We start from the raw sequence: 18119 nt of genomic DNA, 5'->3' as shown, positions 1-18119 counted from the left end.
CCCCTCCCTTGCATACTGTACACTCACACACTGGCTTCTATCTGTGTGTGTGTAACCCAGCCATCCTCAACCCTATGCTGTCATATTCATCTGGCCCGAATTAGACACGTCCTTTCCCCATCAGGCCTGTCATATCTGCAGCAGGCCCATCCAGCAGACTGTAATCCTCTCTGACAGCTGCGGCAGTTTAATGCAAACACACATGCCCAAACCCTGAGAGATAGAGAAAGAGAGAGAGATGTCAAAAGAAAGTCTACAGCGAAGAGACTGCAGTTTTTGGCCTATATAAACACACTATTCCCACCATTGGCTCTCTTATATTACATCAACTACAACTGAAGGTGACTGACTGCTTGGTTGATATCGGTTTTATTTTAAAAAGTTGCACATGAATTGACGAGATTTATTTAATAACCTCTCATTTTGCATGTATTCAGACTTGACTATGCCTTATGTGACTGGAAAAAATACTATCTAAAGGAACTACTAAGAACAGAATGCTGTTGAGGGAATTATTTCTTTATTCAGAGATATTCACAGCATAAAGCTTCGTTCTTATCCTCCAAACAAAGCTTGTACAGCATATTTATGGCCATAATTATACCAAAAGATAAGCATAGAGTAGGAATAGAGTAACACCCTGTCTGGAATGCTAATGCAACCTCTGCCATTCCACTTCCAGTTCACTTCATGACTTTATAAATACACAAATACGATTCGATCATTGCGAAGTCTTGCAAAGCGTCATGGTTGTGCACGTTCTGAGCCTTGTTACTCTCCTGATAGTTTATTCTCTGTTTGACTGTCTTCTTGGTTTATTCTTTCGATTATCTTCTGTCTGGTTTGCACTATGATTTCCCGCGTTCTGACTACTTCCTGATTACCGACTTTGATTTGTTTTGTTTGGAATTTTGTATTTTGTATCAGTGCATGGATCCTAACTCTTACTCTGAGTCTAATGATCACTGATGATTAATGACTACTGGATGAATCAAGCTAGAACAACCCTAATGATCGCAGCGTAACCACAAATAAATGAATATTTAATGAAATGAGTAAATGTCTGATTCAACTGACAGAAGAAATATTTTTTAAAAAAAATCATGATAAATAGAGAAATTAATTAATGTTACTATAGCATTTAAAGCATTTTATCTTTTACTGTATATTATGATCCAGGACGTCAGGATGTACAGTTTCTCATGTTCTGTCTGTTCCCATCTGGGCTTTTTCTTGGTTCTCTTAGTTTCCTCCCACCGCTCAAAAAACAAGCTGGTAGGTAAATTGGCTATAGTAAAATTGCCCCTATAGTTTATCTGTGAATAGTGACCTGCGAAGGACTCCATTCAGAATGTATTCCCATTTTGCACCTAGCGTTCCCAGTATCGGCTCCGTGTCCACTGTGAGCCTGACAGGGATAAAGATGAATATATGAATGAATACTATGGTCCATATCTACCATACTATATTTACATGTTTTGCACCACTGACGCTTTCACATCAAAGTGGAGATTGCTGTAATTGAGCACCCATTTCTAAATTTCTAAATTGATTGGAAGGAATATATATATTTTTTTAAACGTGTAATAAAATTAACCATGGATTTTCAGCATTGCACAGTTTACAGATATATGGAAAAACCCTAATAGCAGACATTATGGGAAAAATACCCCAGGTCCACCCATCTGTTTGCTGGCCGGAAGACATATAGGTTTATAATGTGCCAGATAATTAATTAGGTAATTAGGCGAGGTGCCCTTCTTAGTAGATCTGTCACAAAATTGGCCAAATGTGCAAACGGACACTAAAACATCTGTAATTAGAGCCTCTGGAATCGTGGCAGGTCAGTGATTAAGGTTCTGAGCTAGTGCTTGGAAGGAAGTGTGTTCGAATCCCAGGACAGACAGAAAGCCATCAAGCTCAATTATCAACTGCGTTGGATTAAAAGTGTCTGCCGAATCAATAAGTGTAAATGTGAGTGCATGGCCTTTGCAAAACACAGTTAATCTATTGTGTATAAATGTGGCCAAATAAAAATCCTATATGTTTAAAAGACCATTTGGCAACAGCTTCAGATCTCTGAAATAATCGTTAATGAATAAAATGACCCTTCATATATAATACATAGTCACATGTATTGCAAGTAAGTGTCTTTTGACACTAGGATCGGGTTCTACTTTCTACTTGAGGATAAAAAAAATTGCCAAAGAGATTAAAAGTAAATGCAAATGTATGCACAGGCCAACTCTCTGTTAGGAAACTCAAGAGTTCATCTCTTGTGTTAGCCTTTCCCTATTGGAACTTTAAAAGTCATGTCTCTTGTTCAAGAGTGACTTTTACAACCGAAAACAATTTCCTACCGTGACATTTACATTCTCCTATTGAATAAACATTTATTTTATGCCATTACAATATCCCAGATTTATTCACATACCTGCAAATCTTGTGCAGTAGGAGGAACTGAGGAATGGCGCTGGAATAAATATGTAGAGTGAGAAAATACTTAAAGCTTGGTGTACAGGAACGTGGCTGCTCCCACAATTCTCTGATCTGCTATATAGACATTATTTAATGCCAAGGTTCATGTATTTGTAAATATGAATATGGGATATGGCATTAAAATGGACGAAGTCTTTCACCTTCAGAACTGTGTCATCGCTTTTCGCTCTCCTCTTCACTTTTCTTGTTTGGCTTGGGGTTTACGTCCCACTGCTGCGTTTTCTCTTTTATTTTTATCTTCCATTTCTTTTATCTCCGTCTCCCTCACTGTGCTCATTAGCTCAGTGTTTTGTGGTGTGTGTGGCCTGGTTTATAGAAATGCAACGCTGTCACTTGCCTGTGTGTTTTTTTGTGTTTTTTTTACTCTAAACAGACAAAAGGAGGCACTTTCCCCTCAAGACACTGCGTCACATTAATCATACAGCAAACAAATATAGAACTGAATTATACCCCGATTGAAAGGATTGGTGACAAGCAGCAGGTGGCCACTTTGCAGAGTTTAAATAACCTTTCCTACTGGTCAATAATGGCCAAACACACCATTTGAATCATGACAGCTCAACCCCTGTGTATTTGTTTAAGACTGTCATTTGCTGCTGGGTATTGAGTGAGTTCATTCACCCCACATGCTTAGATCCCTGACACATGCCCAAACCTTTATGCCATTACAAAATGAACTGACATTCTGCCGTAACAATCTTGTTCATTAATCAATCACAGCTTTAATACTGTCTAAATAAGAAGACTGGGTAGAGTATGTGAATGCGGTGATTGTGTAACTGTGTTTTGCAGGCTGTGAGTGGGTATGTGAGGTCTGGGATCCCCATGTGCTCAGGCACTGGCTCCCAAAAAGCTCACACTGCTCTGTTCAATTTGAGTTGTGGGCAGAGCAATCAATACAACCATTAATTCTACTTAGTGGCGCCGCATGGAACAAGCAGAGGCTGTAGGCCGCACAAGACCGCGAGTGAATGGTTGACCTTTCAAAGCTGTGCGTCGTCGTTCATCATCGGCAGCCATGGGTGTGTTTAGGTTAGACAGGAATAATATGGAGATCTACATGATCTAAGCAGTAATTCTGTCATTTTTATGTACGAAAGTTACATTTAACTGATGATAGCTCTTTATATCATCAAGAAAGTAAACTGGTGAGGTCAGCAATGAATTCTGACTAATCACAGTCTCTCGAGCAATTCTGCTCACTCCCACAGACACATTTGACCAATCCTACCTGCTCCTGCAGACACTATTGACCCATACCACATATTTCCACAGACACACTTGACCAATTCACCCTGCTTCCACAGACACTCTTGACCAATTCCCCCTGATTCCACAGACACTCTTGACCAATCCCACCTATTCCCACAGACACCCTTGATTAATCCCTCCTGCTTCCACAGACACCCTTCACTAATCCCTCCTGCTTCCACAGACACTCTTGATCAATTCCCCCTGCTTCCACAGACACTCTTGACCAATCCCACCTATTCCCACAGACACCCTTGATTAATCCCTCCTGCTTCCACAGACACCCTTCACCAATCCCTCCTGCTTCCACAGACACTCTTGATCAATTCCCCCTGCTTCCACAGACACTCTTGACCAATCCCACCTATTCTCACAGACACCCTTGACCAATTCCCCCTGCTTCCACAGACACCCTTGATTGATCCCTCCTGCTTCCACAGACATTCTTAACCAATCCTGCCCACTCCTGCAGACACTCTTGACCAATCCCTCCTGCTTCCACAGACACCCTTGATTAATCCCTCCTGCTACCGCAGACACCCTTGATTAATCCCTCCTGCTACCGCAGACACCCTTGATTAATCCCTCCTACTTCCGCAGACATTCTTAACCAATCCTGCCTACTCCTGCAGACACTCTTGACCAATCCCAACTATTCCCACAGACACCCTTGACCAATCCCTGCTACTTCGACATACACCCTTGACTAATCCCTGCTACTTCCGCAGATACCCTTGACCAATCCCTGCTACTTCCGCAGATACCCTTGACCAATCTTGCCCACTCCAGGAGACAGTCTTGACCAATCCTGCCCATTACTGAAGACACTCTTAACCAACAGTGTGCATGTTGTCCCAACACACACCTATAGGCAGAATGGCTTTAAAGACTTTATCAACTTATTTTTATGATTATCTGCTTACTAGCGTCTGTAAGAAAGAAGGGTACTGGTCTTTTCTTGTGCCAGATTTTAGAATCTTGTTTTTCTGCAGTTTATTGTAGCAAGTTTCGGTTTGTGTTGGAAATAGGTGACGTCAAGTAACCCCGTGTGAATAAGAATTAAATCAAATTGAATCAACCAGTTTCCTCCAATATCCCACCCACAAAAATTGAAGTGACTTTCCTGCTTACGCAGGTGTTTTCCTCCAATAAGTCACCATGACCGAAGCTTCATTTATCCATTCTGTGTACGCCTGTTGTTGTTTTTTTCAGTAGCTTACATTCTGAGGGTGAGAACGTCTACCTCACTTTTCTATATTTATTACAATATCACAACATATCGGTCTCGAAATTAGTGCTGATAAGGATGATAACTAAATTGGCATGTACCCACCATGGACAGTTGGGTACAGGCTAAAGGACAGTGATGTTCAATTTAAACCAGAAGGTAGCATTGCAGTGTTATCGTGCTGCTAGCAATACAGTTCTAAGTTAAACAGTGTAGGTTCTCAGGCTAGCTGCAAGTATTTCTATTGCTTGCTTCTAACCGCAGATTCCTAGAAATGCATACAAAATACACCCCTGGGACATTTGTGACTTTTGAGAAGAGAAATATTCGACTTTCTCATCTCTACCCTGTTTTCTAGCACTAGAATTTGTTGTTTACTGTATTGGCAGTGAGAAACCCACAATCATTATTCAGTCAGTTCTAATTAGGTAAAGAATTGAATCTTTTGTATCATTTAACTCTAAATTGTTGTTAAGGATAAATATTTCTTCAGTCTTCCCCTGGTGAATATCACAGACCATTAGTATCTCAACGAATGTTTGAGACCAATGTGAATTGTGAATTGTTTAGTAATGTATAATAGCTCCATCTTCCTGAATGTATTTTCTTGTTACATCATTCACTTCTAGGCATTCAACACACACACACACACACACACACACACACACACACACACACACACACACACACACACACTATATGCCATTTAGTGTGTCTCAAATGAAAGTGAAGATCTCTGGCTTAGGAAGCATGTGCGTATCCTCCGTGTGTGTGTGTGTGTGTGTGTGTGTGTGTGTGTGTGTGTGTGTGTGTGTGTGTGTGTGGGCTTTAAGACTGCTAGCTGCAGGGAATTTCTAATTGGTTATCATCCTGCCCCGGCTGTTGGAGGTGTGTAAATCAGGAACAGGACCTTGATCTCCCATTGCCCACGCTGAGCATTATGGGTCAGTGCTCCAAGGACACCCCAAGCTATAAAGCGGCCCACGCAGGACCTGCAATCCATCCTCATCATACAGCCCTCTGTATACAGAAACAATATGAGCGACTTGTACACAAGAACTACATGAATGCAGGAGGACTCCGCAGAGGGAAGCCGTATAGATATTTGCCAGTGTTTTCCCCCCAAATGAAGTCTGCTTTCTATCATTAGTTACAACAAATAGCTATGAGTGCAATGCAACACACATTAGAGTAATCGCACAACTCGTAAAGATTTATGTGTTTCGTGCATAAATTTGTGTCTTCCGGCAGGTGGCTAATTTGTCATTATGACAGTCTTATTATCTTCCCGATTATCATGAAACGTGTGTTACAAACTCTAGCTGAGATATTACACACTCAGGTCCTTATGGCCTGTCCACTGTGGAGTATAAGTCGATGTGTGTACAACTCTAGACCTCTGCATTGTTTTGGGATTTCCTAGCTCCAACACACCTCTAACACAATTTACAAGTTTATGACTAGGGCTGCATTTGAAACCGTGTACTGTGCCAGTACGTACTGTATTTGATTCAGTATCTATACTGCTCGACCGTTGATCTAGTACATACTGATCAGTATAAGTGTGTAGCATGAATACAATCCGGACGTACTACAGCCGCCATGTCGGCATTGTCACGTGACCTTCAACTTAAAAAGAGCCAATGCAATGCCTTCCGCCATTTTTAATTCTGACAGCTCTTCTGTGAAAATCCCATTGCTTTATGGGATAGCGCAATGTCTGCTGGTTCCATACTGCAGAATCTCATCCGGGTATTTCTCGCCTACTGTTTTATGAACACTGAGAATTCGGACATGCTACTCCTTTGGCGTACTGCTTTTCACCTACTGTATAGTAAGGTAATAATTTCACCAGTTCAAATTAAGCTCTGTCGTAGCCTAGTTTTAATGTAAAATGTCACTATGTTTTAGTTTCCAAATTCATTGGGAGTAACCCCATCCCTCTCAAAAGGATTTGAACGTGTAATCTCCCAACAATAGGACAAACACGTTCCTTTTGTGCCACTCATGTGCTCCTATTAAAGCCTGGATTATACTTGTTTTTAACTATGCGTACGCTAGATGACTGCCACACATATCCAGCATTCGTTTGGAGCGTGCACATCCTCAGTACGTTAACACTACGCATCCATGTGGTGCAATACCATTGTAAATAGTGGGTGCGTTGTAGTAAAATGCAATGTAAAGTGAGATAAAAATACTCTCTGTTCCCTTTCAAAGGGAACTTCGACGTTGCGTTTAGCATAACATTATGGGGAATAGTATTATGCTACACGCAACGTCGAAGATCCCTTCTCAGGGAACAGGGTTACATGCGTAACCCAGATGTTTTTCCTGATGAGATCAATTTAATGGTCTAACATACCATCTACATTGATTTCGCCAGATAAACTTTATAGCGAAGATATAGTAGCCGCTTGCACTGTCGCCATTTTCATCGTTGACATGCAAAATCAGAAGAAAATATTCCAATGCTGTCCAGGGATATTACAGCCTTATCCTTTCCCCTAGTGGATATACTGTAGCTTTTTATTCTCCAAATACACGCAAGGTACGCAGATGACTACTGTATGTGAACAGTACTGCTTGTGTAGCAGCTGTGTGCCCGGATGTACGTGTAATAAACTCAAAGCATACTTTCTGCTTAAAAATGTAATTGTTGCACCATTAAAGTAACATAAAGTAATATAGTTTCAACATAGGCTTAAGTTATAGATGAAACATACACCTACCCACTTGCAGGTAGAACGTCAACCATACACAAAACAACAACTACAGTATGTGCAGAGTAGAAGATTGGGTTATGAATGCATTTGATTTGATTTGATTTTCTGACGAGGATAATGATTTGAATGCAAGAATGTGTGGTCTGTGATCACAGGACACGCCCACTTTGCTGAAATGCACTGTTTATAATGGACCATACGGTAAATACAAGGGATCATAAAATAATGTACAAACAGGCTATTTGTAAATCAGCCAGTGCAGAGAGCTTTTTCCTCAGCTAGCACAAAATGATAGAGATTTTTGCAATGTACATCACATTGTACATCATTTTAAACTTGGATTTAGTATTTACCAGGTGAAACATGTTTGAAGTATGATCACTTGATACACTACAGTGGGCCTTTAGTGTCCTTGGTTCAATTGGAATTCTACACATAGTTTTCAACTCACTAATCTGAACATATGTACACTGACTTTATACCTTGGCTTACAATCAAACTTGCATTCAGTTATGGACCTGGCTTCAGACCCTGAGGGCAGTTGAGTAATGGTCCAGTGTTGGCCCTTATTTAGTCTACATGCATCAACAGAATGAGGGCAAAGAACTCATCCAAATTAGACCTCCAGAAAACAACCACAACTCAATCTTGATGAGGCCGTGTTCCAGAGCAGAGCTTACAGCTGGGTCACATTGGTTTCATTTGGGCTTTTTTTTTTTGGCCTGGAATCCAAATGCCATGAAAATCTTTAATTTGGCTCCTTACAACTGGCCCACAATAAACACTCAATTGTCCCTCTGCCCCTCTACCAAATTTGGCCTGGAGTCTTCTTCAGTTTGGGGGATGATAAGGGATAATGAAAGTGATGACATACTGACTAAGCCTCTAGGCTACCAATTGGTGGATTGACAGTTCAACTCCCAGCACTGCTATCTGGACACTGTTGGGGCCTCGAGCAAGTCCCCTACCTGTCTTTGCTCTGAGCACAATACCATGCAATGATCTTGTGCTCTGGGCTAGGACAAGTGAAGAAAATAACAATAAAATGCTGGACACTGGGATGATGTTGAAATGAGCGTGGTTTTATCAGAACCAGGGACTGTTGGTGGTGCATTTAAAGCTAGCCAATGGGATATTCTCTGTGGTCAAGATCTTTCCAGATCCCTGACAGTGAAAGACCTTTAAATATAAGCTGTTTTGTTGAAATAATATTTTACCACACCACTCCGAAAAATAACCTTGGGCACTTTGGTATTTACCCTTTCTAAACTTGGAAAATGTCACTTGTGGAGGATTGGAGTGCAGAGGAGGAGTGTGTTTTTCTTCTGGATAGATGCTTTTGCAGCAGAGATTGGTGTTCAGATAGTCCTATAAGTGCTTGCGTGTAGCAGCGAGGCGTGAGTACCTAGGGGCCTATTTCAATCTGCTTGTTTTGTGAGTCTTTTCTTGATAAGTTTTGTGTTTTCAGTCGCCCAGATGAGAGTATTGCTTCAAATATGTAAATTGATCCATAGCACTTGACAACCAACTTCCTCAGTTGTTTCCAGTTGTTTCAAGGAAAAAATGGTTGATGCATTGGAAATCAATCTTGGTTTTTGCTTTGCATTTTAATTTCCATAACCGCAAAAGAACTTTAGCAATCAATCTTCAGAAAAGACAGATGTTTATGCTTCCTGAATAATCAGACACAATTCTGATATTCAAGCTGCATAAAAAAAATAATAAAAAAAAACGCTTTCTGTACTGAAGTTGAATGGACTTGCACTCGGAACCACAATCAGGTTGCATCATGAGATTTCTGGCTTCTGAGATTGTACATATAAATACATATAATTAGCTTTGAGGGAATGAACATATTATCTAATAGCTAAAGTAATGATGCCCTTAGAGTATCCATTTAGCTCTTTGAGCTCTGTGCTTGCTTACATAGTGGTTAGATCGATCTATCTGGAAGCATTCATGCTTTCTAAACCATAAAGGAAAAGAGATTTGGATTTCTGCTTTATTTTGCTCAGAGCCCTTATTTGAAAAGCTCTCATATGCCTCCCTAGATGTTCAGTCCTACCGACTGAAAGTGTGTTTGGAATGAATAGGCATGCGAGATGAGACGGTGTGTTCCCTGCTATCCTAAAGGATGCAATGTTGCAAAAGATTCTTTGCAAACAGTCCCAGCTGCACCATAGGCTGTGTCTGAAAGCTTAAAGCGTGTATTTAGACATGTTTGGATGTGCGTGGTGGGGGGTGCGTGTGTTAGATACGTGCGCTATGCTCCAGTTAGCACCGCTGCTAACTTCCAGTAGCAGCCCATCGTAGCCGCCGCTTCCTGTTGTGCTTGTGCTGCATGAACCGTGACAGCTCACTACAGGGAAGCATTTCATCATCGCAATGGCACTACGGGCGAGCGCGGATCTCACCCGCTGTTCCCTCCGGTCTCTCTCTTGTCTCCCTCTATTTCATCTCTATTTCTCTACCTCTTTTTCACGCTCACGCTCCTGTTGTCGAATTCTGCAAAACAGGCAATGCAATTTCCCCTCTTACACACGTGAGGACTCCGATGAATCGAATCCCACCTGCACACCCCAATTAGAATATTACTTTCCACTGGATTCAAGATGTAAGATTTAAAAAACCTCCTCATTGGGCATTAGATGTGCGAGAAGCGAGCCGTCTCATACCCAATTCCATCTCCTCAGCCACATCGGAGTGTAAACAAATGCAAATGCGTCTTCCATGAGTTCTCTCCTCGCACTCTCCGCTTCATGGCACACACTCCTTATTCATGATATAAAGGGTGACTTCATGCCTCTGTGCGCAACGAAAAACAACCTAGTGTGAGGGGAGAAAAGAAATCATCCAACAAAATGACAAAAAAAAAAGCAGGAGAGCGATCAAACCGAAGGTAATTGGAGAGAGAAAATGATGGAGTAGTAGTTGTTGATGGGACCACGGCCTAGTCAGGGGGGGCTGTCTGTGTTTTGTGTTTCCAAGCACTATACTGTGTAGATATATCTGTACACAAAGTCCACATTTTTTCCACGCTCGATTAACCTTTCAGACCTACTTAACTCCTAACTTATTATTCAATATCTCTGAATGCTTCAGTAACTTTGAAAATTAAGAGAAACGGTACGTAATTATGAAAATGAGGAATGTCTGGTTTAGTAGTCTTGACCTGACAATGTGTCCTGGGAGTTTAAGGAGTTCATTGTGCCGTTTCTAATGTGTAAAAGTGTTTATAGTCCCAGACTAATCATGTAATTCCACAGATACCTTAGAAAAGATATTACCATGCTATGAATCTGACTATTTTCTTCTTTAAAGACAATGTAAAGTAGCTTTTGTGTTGGCGGGACTTATTAAGTGAGTGTTCCAAAACAAACATGCAGTCTGAGCTCGATGCCAGCCTGCAGTCAGTCATGAGGTTGCTTGGCCCCCTCACCACCACGGGTTAGATTAGATCCTGCTAGTGCAGGAAGAGGACTATTGTTCAACTAGTGATGCCATATGTATTGAAGGTGGAGGTGGTGTCTTGCTTCCCTTTAAGCATCTTGACATGTCTGTGCTGATTTATTTGATGTAGCCCATACTCTGAAATTCTTCTTGTCCAAAGTCAGAGGCAATTTAGAGTCACAGTTTTTAGTGGAAAATTGTGGACAAATATGAAGTTTGTTTTTTAAGTGATTAGTACAGATGAATCATCTGAATAAAGACACGCGCTAACAAGGGATAAGGTCAGTTTTGTTTTCAGATTGTTTTTAAGTCTGGTTTGCATTCAACAGAAGAGGTATGTAACCCCTTTGATTAACTAGTAGTCATAAAGAGTACATACCATAATTATGTCATTTTTACAGTGCACCACCTCATGCCAGTACGGAGCTGTTTAGTGTAAATCAAGTATGCCCTAAACCAGAGGTTGTAACTAAAGCCCCCCCAAGCCTCCCCTTGGGGGGGGGGGGGGGGGGGGGGGTTGCGTGCCACATGCAGACCAGGTATGCCACATGGAGACCAGGTATAATGATTATCTATTCTATAATATACAGTATCTCACAAAAGTGAGTACACCCCTCACATTTTTGTAAACGTTTGATTATATCTTTTCATGTGACAGCACTGAAGAAATGACACTTTGCTACAATGTAAAGTAGTGAGTGCACAGCTTGTGTAACATTGTAAATTTGCTGTCCCCTCAAAATAACTCAACACACAGCCATTAATGTCTAAACCACTGGCAACAAAAGTGAGTACACCCCTAAGTGAAAATGTCCAAATTGGGCCCAATTAGCCATTTTCCCTCCCTGGTGTCATGTGACTTGTTAGTGTTACAAGGTCTCAGGTGTGAATGGGGAGCAGGTCTGTTAAATTTGGTGTCATCGCTCTCACACTCCCTCATACTGGTCACTGGAAGTTCAACATGGCACCTCATGGCAAAGAACTCTCTGAGGATCTGAAAAAAAGAATTGTTGCTCTACATAAAGATGGTCTAGGCTATAAGAAGATTGCCAAGACCCTGACACTGAGCTGCAGCACTGTGGCTAAGACCGTACAGCGGTTTAACAGGACAGGTTCCACTCAGAACAAGCCTCGCCATGGTCGACCAAAGAAGTTGAGTGCACGTGCTCAGCATCATATCCAGAGGTTGTGTTTGGGAAATAGATGTATGAGCGCTGCCAGTATTGCTGCAGTGGTTGAAGGGGTGGGGGGTCAGCCTGTCAGTGCTCAGACCATACGCTGCGCACTGCATCAAATTGGTCTGCATGCCTGTCGTCCCAGAAGGAAGACTCTTCTAAAGATGATGCACAAGAAAGCCCGCAAACAGTTTGCTGAAGACAAGCAGACTAAGGACATGGATTACTGGAACCATGTCCTGTGGTCTGATGAGACCAAGATAAACTTATTTGGTTCAGATGGTGTCAAGCATGTGTGGCGGCAACCAGGTGAGGAGTACAAAGACAAGTGTGTCTTGCCTACAGTCGAGCATGGTGGTGGGAGTGTCATGGTCTGGGGCTGCATGAGTGCTGCCGGCACTGGGGAGCTACAGTTCATTGAGAGAACCATGAATGCCAACATGTACTGTGACATACTGAAGCAGAGCATGATCCCCTCCCTTTTAGACTGGGTCACAGGGCAGTATTCCAGCATGATAACGTCTTTTTCCTTGCTAAGAAGCTGAGGGTGAAGGTGATGGACTGGCCAGGCATGTCTCCAGACCTAAACCCTATTAAGCATCTGTGGGGCATCCTCAAATGGAAGGTGGAGGAGCACAAGGTCTCTAACATCCACCAGCTCCGTGATGTTGTCATGGAGGAGTGGAAGAGGAGAGGACTCCAGTGGCAACCTGTGAAGCTCTGGTGTATATATATATATATATATATATATATATATATATATATAAATCTGTTTTGATAGATAGTGTTTTTGCACCTTTTTAATTACTTTTCATAACTTTTAGGATTTAAAAAAATAACTTTTATGGCTTTTATAAATCTATATAACAGACAGGTATGGAACATGAATGATCAAAAATGTTTCTGAACACTACAACTACTTTGAACAAGAGAACTGGGCTGTAATAACATGTAAAACATGTTGTATCCCATTTGTCTTGCATTTTAAAAAACATTTGCATTACGAATGATGTAAATTGGGACGAAGGTCGCGTCACATTATCCATGACATTGTTAAATCTCTGGCTCTCAGCCCCTCACTGAACAGAGCAGACGCAGAGAGAGGTGAGAGTGCAGCGGGAAAGCTAGACCTCGCACTTTCTGGACAGTACTGGTGACATTTGGAAAGTTGCTAAGGTTTGTCCAAAAAGTTTTGTCACTAGGTGCTTTTATTTTTTCAAAAAATAAACTGTTCACTAAACAGTTTATATATTTTCAGTATAAACATGTATATACATGACTATCCAAAGCTTGAAAAAACTGGTGTGTAAACAACTGCAGTTATTTGTTGTTGTTGTTGTTGTTGTTTTAATTAAAACATTTTTTATTTAGTCATTTTTATTCCATTCTCATAAAATGTATAGTCTATACCATCACCGTCAACATTTTGGCTACAGTATATAGCCCACACATACAGGTATCTTCCCATTGGCAGGGTGTCTAATAAGGTTGAAGACATGGCCAGTGCTGTGTTTAGGGACAATAAATATGTTTTCTTCTAAAAGCAGAGACTGTGCAAGATATGTGATGATGAGCCAAGATGCAAGTGCATAATCTTAGACTGTTCTTTATTAAAGTAAATCATTTTTAAAAAATCATAGTCGTTGACAATAGAGGACGTCAATACACATACACGCAACATCATCACGTGGAAATCCATGTTCATAACCACCGACGCAGCCAAGAGACAAAAAACAGGAAGCAATATATAAGGAAATGAAACACTTGGCAAGACTTCGCAAAGAGGAATGGAGACATCTGGGTATAAATAACCAATTTAATCAAGGATTAAAATCAGGACATGCGCACACATTAGGGGAACTAACCAATGACAAGACAGGGGCGGAGACAGGACAGAAACAAAAGCACGTGACGTGAAAATAAACAAAACAAACATAACGTGCGGGTTGTAGCTAACTGTTAAACATAAGACGCATATGCAAGTGCTGTTTTAAAATATTGCTTTTATTTTTCCATCCCAAGATTAACCTCTGTATCTCTCTCTCTCTCTCTCTCTCTCTCTCTCTCTCTCTCTCTCTCTCTCTCTCTCTCTCTCTCTCTCTCTTTCCTGCAGATGACACGGCCTATTCAGGTTAAACCAGCTGACAGCGAGAGTCGTGGAGGTATGCTCAAATCTATTACTTCCTCCTCAGCTAATCTCTTCCTCTGTCTTTTTTGTATACGTTTTTCGTTCCAGATGTTAGCCTTGACTTAAGTGATCCTGTTCTGTTAGTTCTTCTATTCTCTCTCACTCTTTCTCTCTCTCTCTCTCTCACACACACACACACACACTCACACTTTCTCAACCTCGCACACCCTTCTTTCCTCACGCTCGGCTTTTTCTCCACTCGTACTGTTTTTATATGTGGTGTCATTCTTGATATTAGCCTTGACCTAAGTGATCTTATTCCGTTCACTCATGTTTTCTCTCACTCACCGACTGAGTCACTCATTCTCTCTCGCCTGCAGCCTCTCTTGCTCTTGCACTTCTTCGCTTCATCTCACAAACTCACTTTCTCTACATTGTACCCCCCCCCCTTCATTTTTCCTCTATCCTAGTTTCTCTCTCTCTCTCTCTCTCTCTCTCTCTCTCTCTCTCTCTCTCGCTCTGTGATGGCTGTTGTGGGATTTCATTTTGACTAAAGCGATTGCATTATTGAGTGAAGAAGTGTGTGTGTAGGCCACATCCTGGCCCTGCCAAGTGCATTACCATTAGACAGTAAATTAAAAAGTCATTAGAGGAGAGAGTGTGACTAGAGCCTGGGATTTCACAGCCCTGCCTGCTTTTGTTAAATATACGAGAGGGATGAGAGCAGAGAATATGAGGAAAGACGACTTCTCGGTGCACAAAGCGTGATCAATAAAATAGCAGGGACTCTTGCCAAGATCGTCAATTTTCTCTCCTTTCTTTTGCTGTTCCGTCTCTCTGTGAGGGGGGTTGTATGTTTTTCTGCGTGCGTGTGTGTGTGTGTGTGTGTGATAGAGAGAGAGAGAGAGAGAGAGAGAGAGAGAGAGGAGGCTGTTTGTCAATGATCAGGTCGACAAATTGCTTCAAAAATTGTTTTTTTTAAATTTCTTGAAAGGCGCAACATTTGAATTTATTTGAATGTTAATGGGCTGATCATTTCATACAGAGTGCACTTCAGCGGTAGCACTACACTGTTCATACTTTAGTGGTTACTAAAGATGGATGAATGGATGGATGAATGGATGGATGAATGAATTAATGAATGAATGAATTGATTGATGAATGGATAGATGGATAAATGAATGAATGGATGGACGAATGAATGGATGGATGGATGAATGCATGGATGGATGGATGTATTCGTAAAATCTGGAATTTATTTATATATTTATTTTTATCTCATGCAACATGCTGGATCCCAAGTGGCTTCCTATTCACTGTGCACTACATAGTGCATTATATACCCAATAAAATGTGATTCTGCAACAGATGACGACTGAATCCAATAAGTGTCTGTTGAAAAGGGGACCTCTTTTTGTTTGTCTATATAGGACAAAAGACAAAGAAGAAGAAAAAAAGATTAGTAAATGTGTTTCAAAAGGCTTGGACAGTCTTTTATTTTTTGCCCCTGTGATAATGTAAATATTATGCAAATTCTAATATTTTGTAATAGAATAGGGGTTCTTATAGCCCTGATGCGTGTTTGGATGTTTGTTCCGTTGTCCTTGTCCTGTGGGTGTGAGGTGAGCTTGAAGAGCAACAGCAGCTTAATGTACAGTAGCAGCAGCCTATAAAATGTTTTATAGTGACTGTGGGAATAATATACTGTACTGCCCAGCAGTGTGCTTATTAATGGAGAAGGAGAAAGAATGTAGTTCCCACCTGTCCCATTAAATCTTGTGTGTGTGTGTGTGTGTGTGTGTGTGTGTGTGTGTGTGTGTGTGTGTAAGGGTTAGTCAGGTTTGGAAAAGCCTTTCAGTATTTCTTAAGAGCTTGGTCTGCCACTGTCTCACTGTCTTTCTTCACATACCATAGACATTATTTAATTCCACATCCAAATAGACTAACAGTCAGTCGATATGAAGATTTGTTTTGTCTGTATGCTTGTGTGTTTATGTACGTGTGCGTGAGATTTTATGACCATGAAAAGCACCACATTTGTGATTTTGTTATCTGTCCTTTTGTGTAATTTCATCGGATATTTCATTGTGTGCTTAGACTGTCTAATTTTTTAACATTTACATTTATGGCGTTTGGTAGATGTGCTTATCTAGCGTGGCTTACATTGATCTCATTTATACAACTCAGCAGTTGAGGGTTAGGGGCCTTGCTCAAGGGCCCAGCAGTAAAAACTTGGTAGTGCAGGGATTTGAATCTTTGGATCAGAAGTCCAACGTCTTAATCACTGAGCTACCTGGGAGAAAAAAAAAGTATATAATCTCATTCTGTATTTAATTTTGATCAGGTAAGGTAGGCTGCATGAATCTACAGTGTGGGATAGAAATAAATCAGTCCCAGTTTCACTTCTTCATACTATCCATGAATCCATCCATTTTCCATACTGCTTGTACTACACAGGGTCACAGGGAAGCCTGGAGCCGCTCCCTGGGAACTTGGGGCACACCGTGGTCAGGGTGCCAACCCATTACAGGGCACAATTGCACACAGACACATACATCCATTTACACACAATAGGCAATTTGATGCCAATCGGCCTGCGATGCAGGTCTTTGGACTGGCGGAGGAATCCGGTGTACCCGGAGGAAACCCCTGAGGCACAGGGAGAACATGCAAGCTCTTTCCACACAGGGCAACCATGGGATTCGAACCCCCAACCCCAGAGATGTGAGGCAAATGTGCTAATCACTAAACCACCATGCTCCTCAATGAAAACCATATATAGTGTAGATATCTTTTTTTTTGTCTTTGATAGATAGGGGACTTAGCCCTTTAGCTTGCCCACTTATACCCCTTCTCCTTTCTTTTTTTTCTCTTTCTGTAGTGTGGTTATGACAAAATCTCCGTTAATGACCAAGCGAAACCGTAATCAGGTTTTATATGTTCTACCGCAAATCTGAACGGCATGCACTTAGACCAAAAAATCATAACGCATCAGAGCCAATTATAGTCTGACTGAACAGAATCAAAACCATATCTTGTGTATTGTAACTGAAGTGATGCCTTTGAAACCTATTATAATCAGTGGAACAAGGGCACCTCCAGCACAGGGGATTGAGCACAGTCTCCATATTGGTTACTCACATACATGACATTTCAGAACTCATAAGGACTTCTCTTTATGCCAGAGTGCACACTGCATGATTCTAGCCCCACTTTTGCAGCCAGCAGTATATTTTTAGTGAATTAGCAATCACCAGCCACTGTTACACAGTCACTAATTGCTTCACATCCCCTCATGGCTGCTCATGAAATATGATTTTCCACAGGACAATGCAGAATGGCACAGTACAGTCATCAAGCTGTGATTTCCATAGCTAAGCATGAATTTGGTTGTCCTCATTGCCAAAGTACCAAACAGGGACATATAGGTGAAGCTAAAAATAGTGATTCAGAGAAATGAAAAGGTTAAAAGAAGATCAGACCTTTTCAAGCTTTTCAACTGTTACCATTATACCATGGGAAGCTGACACAGGTTCTCAACCAGGGTACAGACAGGATTAGGATTCTGGATTAGGATAAGTAAACATACCACACCATTCTTTATATTTCCCGTGGCCCTGTTTCACGATTAAAAACAATTTTTATATTCGTCACAAGATAAT

At 41.2% G+C, this 18119-nt stretch overlaps 1 protein-coding gene across 1 annotated transcript in view; it reads left to right on the top strand.

Annotated features, from left to right (window-relative positions):
• The window catches only part of LOC108280171 (CUGBP Elav-like family member 5), a 230960-nt gene that overhangs the window by 106539 nt on the left and 106302 nt on the right, over nt 1-18119 (top strand). The window contains exon 3 of the mRNA XM_017494980.3: nt 14443-14491. Coding sequence (XP_017350469.1) covers nt 14443-14491 — 49 coding nt within the window. The remainder of the gene's footprint in view (nt 1-14442; nt 14492-18119) is intronic.

Source organism: Ictalurus punctatus, chromosome 20 (genome assembly GCF_001660625.3).
Source record: "Ictalurus punctatus breed USDA103 chromosome 20, Coco_2.0, whole genome shotgun sequence".
Taxonomy (NCBI): domain Eukaryota; kingdom Metazoa; phylum Chordata; class Actinopteri; order Siluriformes; family Ictaluridae; genus Ictalurus; species Ictalurus punctatus.
The sequence above is the reverse complement of the archived record's forward strand: the minus strand, read 5'-3'. Positions and strand labels throughout refer to the sequence as shown.